Raw genomic sequence first — 7,651 nt, forward strand, 5'->3', positions numbered from 1 at the left:
TTCTCATGGGAACTAATATAATCCATCATTAATCCCCTCCAAGGTGACCTCCCATGACTAACCACCTTGTATTACATCTACTTCTCAAAGGTTTCACCACCCAGAACATAACACTGGGGCAAAAATTCCAACACATGGAACTTGGGTAGGAAACATAAATCACATCCAATTACAGCATGTGTGCATCAAGGGAGAAATGCTAGATATTTTTTTGTAATTGCTTCAGTTAGATTCTAACATCAATATGGGAAAATACAAATTCAAAGTGTATGGCATTTTCAAAGTGAAATATAAAACAGCTGATATTGAATAATTTCATTTATGTTAAGTGCAAAACATTGAAACCAATCTCTACAGTTAAAAGTCACATACTGGTCACTCTTGGGGACACATACAGGAAAGAGGAGTCATACAGACTAGGGCTTTGTTTTACCATATAGCAGCTGTTTGCACAAATACATTCAGTTTGTGAGATTTTATTAGAAAGGCATGCCAACCCATACATACAAACATTCCAAAGGTACATATCACTAATTCAATAATAAGTAGTAAAATAAAATTTATTAGTTCACAATGTTTTAAAAGACCAAGGCAAACAGTAAATAAAGATTAAATTCTAATTATTTTATGACAATAAGAAATATTGCATTGTGACAATCACAGCACAGAAATCAATAAATTCAATATAAACTGTCTAATAAAGAGGACATTAGTAGACCTTTGCTTCCCATCATGTCAAGATTACATAAAATATGTCTCACTCCATGGCAAAAGGACAAACATTTGATAGTGTTCACTTTGATATTTCCTTCAAAAGACACAGCTGAGACATAACCATAATATGTAGATAAAAGAAAAATTCATGTCATTTGTTTTCACAATTTAATAAACCAAAATAGCAGGAAAATAAAGAAAGCAGATTTTATGAAGAATTTTGTTCTTGTTGTAATTGGTATATGAAGTCTGAAATTTATATTTGTTACATTTACTTTTCCCAAAATATTGTCGGATGGAGAATAAAGCCAAATCTAAGTGGTATACATGTGCACTCACTCTGGTACACATACACACACACACATGCACACACTATAATAAAAAAGTACATGTGTGTTGATTATCCATCTTAGAGATATGACTATCACTATTCTTTTAATTTGTGGGTACAAATGAAGAAACACGTAAGAATTGTGCAAAAGCCTATAATTTAGATGTTCCCTCTGACATCAGGTTTTTTCTTATCCTTATCCAAGAGAGACTGAGCCTGGATGCAGTGGAGTTCCTGCTCATGAGCAGAAAGGGGCTGACAGCTGGGAAACTCCCAGCAACCATTGCAGCCATCTTTACCAGCAGCCAGTGGGGATTATAAATAATAATCACACAAATCTGAAAGATGCAGGAAAGGGTGTAAAAAGAGACAAAGGTGCTCACCAGGAGGAGGATTGTTTTGGTGGCTCTGGACTCAGGGGAGGACCTGGGGGAGCTGGCCTTATGAACATGCTGCATTCTCTGCTGGTGCCTGTGCAGGATGAGCACCATGGAGCTGCTGGCCCAGAGCATGAGCCCCACACACAGGACATCAGGGAATGTTACCAATGCTGCATACAGTGATTGTAATGTTGTGTCAGGATGAACACCAGAACAATATTCAAAATCTTTCATGTTTGTGATATTATAGGTGCTCCTTTTTCGAGTCATTTGTAAAATAATCATAATATTTACAAGCAGGTACAGAATCCAGTTCAGGTATATGGAGAGACCAAAGTATTTGGGAGCTTTCACTTTAAGCTCTGAACAGCTGGAATTCTCAGGACTAATCTTTATGGCCTGGAAGACACTCAGGAGGCAGGTGCTGCCAATGGACACACCTCTGCCCACCCTCTGAAGATAGAAAAGCAGCTTGCATCCAACATCACTTAGGAAACCTTTCACTCCAAAAGCTGCCACTGTCTGGGGAACTCCTTTACACAGGAGCGCTAACAAGTTGGCCACAATCAAGTGCTGAAGAATCAAGTCTGTGTGTCTTATCCTGCACCCAGTGAGGTAAAGGCCCAAGTAATGGAGGAAAAGAAAGGAATTGCCCAGAGCTCCAACCACAGTCTGTGCCAGGAAGATGATGCCTACAGCCACATCACTGGCTGCCATCCTGCCAGTTCCCTGCTGTCCCAGCCAGAGGGTCCTGCAGGGGAACAAGAAGCCTGGGCTGCACGTGTCCTGTCAACCAAAATCCAATATTGCCCACACTCCAGAGTTCCCACCCTGAGAACTTACATAAGATTTTATTTTCACTAGCAGGTTTTAATGAGGTTCATATGACCAGTTAAGTGATGAAGTTACAAATCCCTGTTGTGAAGGCAGCACATGGTGATTCCTGAATCTTCGTGACATAATGCACGGGCTGAGATGACCAGGAGAACTCGTGCACACACATGTTAAGTCTCTGTCCAGATTCATACTCTGATCAGGTGCACAGAGGGCTCTTGATACTGGCTGTTTACAAAGAGAATAGCGTGTATCATCAAGCTTCTGTAATAATAATGAGCAGGTTCTTCTATTAATCCAGCTCATATTTACTTCCATTTGTATATATTCTTATTATTTCCAAACTAGTAGTATTTCTAAACTTTTCATTTTAAATTTTTAATTTATTTGTAAATATTTATTCTATGTACAAGGTCAATTATGAAGGAACATTTAGATATTTTAATACCTGCAGGTGCATTGAGGGAACTCTAGCCCTGCAGGCACCTGTCCCATGGTGAGCCACCTGCAGTGAGGCAGGGCTGGCTGCACATCAGGACAGCTACCCCATAACTCATATGGCTGTATGTTAGGAATATGCTTTAGTGGCCCCTGTCACAGCAATTTTGCCACATTTCCAGGCCATGTCCAAAGTCTTGGAATACCAAAAAGTAACACATAATTAAAGAGAAATAGTGTAGAAACAAAATATTCACTTCTTCAGATGATACAAATATGGGCTAATTAATACCTAAGAAAAAATATTTCAAAGAAGTAAGATTAGTGAATGATATTACAACAGGAGCCATCCATGAAAATAAGTATGTGTAGGATTTTAAAAGTCAAATACTAGAATTTCTGTATTCATTTGAATACATATATTTAGCTAAATTTATTGAGTAGAAAAATGTAGGTTCACATGTTACTGAACAGAGAGTGAAGAGCTTCCCTATGTCCCCTGCACATTCATACCCTGCTCCACTTTCAGATTCTTATGCCATATGGTGCATTCACTAAAATCAGCAGATATCTGACATGAAAAAAAAATATAAAGCTCTTACAGGTAGTATTATAAATCTGTAATAATCTTGTCCACTTTTCCATACATGTTCCTTTCTACAGTATAGAGAACTGCCCTCATTATCCTTGAATTCTTAGGCTTTCAGGAGTGGTACAATTACTCTCTCTGTTGTCTGCACTATGGTGAGAGTCAGAGAAAATGTTCTGCCCAAGCAGTCACCATAAGCTCTCTCTCTGCACAGGACTAAGAAGATTCCTGTGAGCTCCTCCTACTCCATACACAAACAGGGAGATACTATAAGTCTGGACATAGAAATCATGAAGATTTAGTGTAGACTTCCTGTGAGGGAAACTGAGCAGCTGGGTGACTTTAAAACCACCTCCTTGTACACCTTGAAAATTAAATAAAATTAAATAACATTTAATTTTCATTTGGGCTAAACAACAGCAATCCCTGTCAGTAAGAATCACACTTAGTTAAATTAGGATCCATGGTGGTTTGGCATTTAGGCTAGGACCCATTTATCTTTGCTACCTGGAGCCATTCTTCATCAACCGTTTTAATACTTGTGTGGCTCTGAATTCTGAAGGGTTCAATTGAGGGTCCCGTTTTCGGCTGTGATCACTTACTCAGACTCTTCATGGGCCTCTTCTCACAGATGCTGCTTTCACACTCACCCTGAGTCACTCACCAGGCTCTTCCTCTCTGCCAGGATGGTGACCTCAGTGCAGAGGCCTCTCTGACCAAGATGCATGCTGCAGGGAGGCGGCCAGCTCCTGCGATATGGGTCTATGGCTCTGTGACCTCACCTCCCCTGGGACCTTCAATTACCACTGTGCCAGCAGCAGCAATGGCTGTGCAGGCTGGGGGAGCTGAGGACACTGCTGGAAACTTTCTCTCCAGGTGACACTTATGAAAAACACTTTTAAACTTTATTCATAACATGTCTTCAGAGGATATTCTAGTGTTTGGAAAGACTCTTATTTATCCATGATCCTGGGAGACAAACAGGGTGTCACATGTAGGGGTTGGGAAATACTGAGGTCTGTCATATGAAGGGCTGGCAGTGAGCTTTGCATGTCTCATATTATTTCTTCCTTCCCTGGGAAGATTTCTACCCCAAATCTAGTTGCTTCTTGTTCTTCATTTCAATGAATGGCACCAGATTGAAGGTATAAGCAGAGAAATGGAAAGAGAGAAAACACATAAGAAGGATATTAACACAGGTACAAGGAAAAGAGAGAATGTGATGCTAGTAGTTCACCTTGGAAGTCACTAAATTCATCTCAAAAAGATGAATGAATTCATTAGATACATTTATGTCATTGAATCTTAATTCATATCATAATTTTGTGAATAAATATGCCCTGTCAATACTGACCTCCACTACTGACAGGAGGGAGAAACAGAGAAATATACATTAAACAAACAGAATATAATAAAAGGCTCCTTCAACAATGACATCAACAGGATTTTCTGACTTGTCTGAGCCAAGATTTCTGTGAATACCAGATATTCCAGGGCTTCTAACATTAATTCAGTAGCCCCGCGGGGTGACCACAGCAGAGGAGCCCTTTCATTACTGTACTCCCTCCAGCCCTGCAAGGATAATGTATACACTGAGGCACCTTAACTAATGCTGTGAGATTTACCATCCAGATGAAAACCTGTGGTGTGAACACAGGTGGGTTTTGGGCAGTGACACTAAATGGGAGTGAGACTGAAGTGGTTAAAAGAATAAGGACATGAGGAAAGGGTGGACAGGGAAACAAGATGGTAGAGCTCCTGTGATATGGAGGAGAGAGTGCAAAAGAGAGATGGTAGATGCAAAAAAGGCAAAAACTCATTACCTATCCAGAAAATGCTCATGGACATGCCTAGGTGTGGGCACACCTGGGTTGAGAAGCCAAGGGACACAAGGACATAGGGTTAACCAGGTAAGAGAGACATGGGGTGCATGGTCACACAGGAAGATGCTTCTGGGGATGGGGAGAGAATACAAAATAAAGTTGCAGGTTGCTGGATGTAAAGCCTCTGAGGTGTTCATAGCTCCACGTGGTGGGAAGTTGTGAACACAACTGGGGGAACAGGGACTGCATTAATTAGTTGTCCAAAACAGCCCCAGAGTGTGACAAAAAAGTGAGTCTATGCAGAGCGAATGGGCCTTGGAGGAGACAAATTATACAGAGAACAATGAAAGAGCAGGGGAAGGTGGTGGGGAAAGAGCTAAGGGGGCCATGAGGCTAAAAGTGGAAGGAAACACAAATGTAAAAGTGTTCACTTCCAGATTTCAGGACTAATATGAGTCCCCACAACCATGTGGTGTAACTGAGTGACAGAAAAGACACCCGTGAAACAGGGAAAGTGTCTTGATTGAGGACCAGGCACACATGGGAGAAATAATATGAAGAGCTATGCCCCAGGAGGAAGGTGGAGGATGATGGCCTTGGCTGCAGTCACTTTGGAGCCTGAACTGGGTATTGAGAAGGCTGAGAGTTGACCTTGGACATTTGGTTGTGGGGGGCCCAGGGGCCCTGGGGACCAACTGAGAAAATGGAGTTGAGGGTGGATACAAGAGAAGACAGAGCTCTGATGATGAGTCTTGTTGGGTTAGTGGAAGGCAGAAAGGCTGTACTGATGTCACTAGGAGAGACATCACTGAGGAACGGACATTAAATATGTCACAACACAGCTGTGTGGGGGCTGGGCGTGAAATGGATTCCTGGCTCTGAGGGATGGGGGAGCTTCAGTGTGTGGCTACAGCTCACAGTGAGGAGCCAAGCCTCACCCAACAGTAGGGGAACATGCGTTCAGTCTCAGCCCCGCTTATGGAGGGGTGACTGACAACTGAATTTGTGTACATTTGTGGTGTACATGAGGAATTCACATGGGGAGATACTATGGAATGATAACTGAAAAACTCAGAATTGACCACTCTCCAGAGTTCCCACTGTGAACACTGAATGCTTTTCTTTAACTAGTAGGTTGAATGAGGTTTGTGTGAATTTGTAAAATAAGGAATTATGTACAATCCCTGTTATGAAGGCAGCACAGGGCAACTTCTTGAGTTTTTGTGAAATGAGGCAGGTACTGACTAGGAGAACCCAATGTTGCAGAAGGTAAATATCTGTCTTTATTCATTCTCTGATGAGGAAAGGAGAGGGGACTTGAGAATGGCTGAGTGGTCAGTGTCAGTCTAGGGAACTGACAGCCTCATTTAAATGTTGTCTGGTTTGTTTGTTTGTTTGTTTGTTTGTTTAACAGTCCAGTTCTGTGTTTAGTTTGGCTTTTCTAAATTCCTATTATTTTCTAAATTGATGATATTTAAAACTTTCATTGTAACATATTTCCATTTCCTGAAAAATAATTGTCCTAAAAACCAAAGTCAATTATGAGATATTTTATTAATGCAGAAGCTCTGAGGGAGCTATAATCCAGCAGGTTCTGTCCCATGGTGAGTTATGTCAGGGAGATAGTCCTGGTCCATATCAGGACAGCTACCAGAGGACTCACTTGTACTCACAAGTACATCAGTACATGTCACAGGAATTGTTTCTCCATGCCATTCCTAAGCTTTGTGACATAAGGGATCAACACTGTAGGGTAGTAGCAGCATAATTGCTGATTTCAGAGGACACACCCTGCATTACATTAATCAATACCTGAGTTCAGTAAAACTGTTTTCAAGGAATCCATGATAGTGGCTGATGCTACAATAGGAGCTCCATGTATGCACTGGCACATGTAGAGCATGATGTCTTGTGCATTGAAAATATTGGGACAGCAGTTTTGGGCAACAGATCAAATATATACATTCAGCAGACCTTATTGTTTCGAGTAGTTTTATGCTGAGTGAAAAATTAAGCAGAAGGTCAAGAGATTTACAATGCATGCCTACAAACTCACACCCTACTCCACAATGAAATTCCTAAACCAGGTGCTGTATTTGACACAATGAGGAGGATATTTTTCAACACCTAAAAACATGACACATGTATAAATGTGGTCTTGGGAAACCACAATCAGAGAACACCTAGGCTGACATCTGTGCTCTCTCAGCTCATTGCTACTCATCTCATCATTTTCTGGTCCTGAGAAGGAACCTGGGAGTGCTCTACCACTGAGCTACATCTCTAGACCTTTGTGTTTTTTGAGACAGAGTACTCCTAGGTTATCAAGCCTGCCTCCAACTTGTGATCCTCCTTCCTCAGCCTCCTGAGTAGCTGGAATTACAGACCTGTGTCAACATACCTGGATCCACCTGGATCCACCTAACTTCTAACTGCTCAAAGTTCTTCTTTTCCTTCTTTTTTGGGCAGATACCAATAGTGGGTAATTTGTTCTCCAGGCCTAGACTCACACTGAACTACCTGAGCACAATCAAAACATCAG

The 7,651-nt window shown here is 41.3% G+C and overlaps 1 protein-coding gene across 1 annotated transcript; it reads right to left on the reverse strand.

The window, feature by feature from the left end:
- Window positions 1-541: 541 nt before the first annotated feature.
- LOC107160765 (vomeronasal type-1 receptor 4-like) lies at window positions 542-7,645 on the reverse strand. The gene has a single exon (XM_048806024.1). It carries the CDS (start codon window positions 2,140-2,142, stop codon window positions 1,198-1,200), a length of 945 nt encoding a protein of 314 aa, XP_048661981.1. The 5' UTR covers window positions 2,143-7,645; the 3' UTR covers window positions 542-1,197.
- Between the last annotated feature and the right edge of the window lie 6 nt (window positions 7,646-7,651).

The sequence above is a fragment of the Marmota marmota genome, unplaced genomic scaffold (assembly GCF_001458135.2).
Source record: "Marmota marmota marmota unplaced genomic scaffold, marMar, whole genome shotgun sequence".
NCBI lineage: Eukaryota > Metazoa > Chordata > Mammalia > Rodentia > Sciuridae > Marmota > Marmota marmota.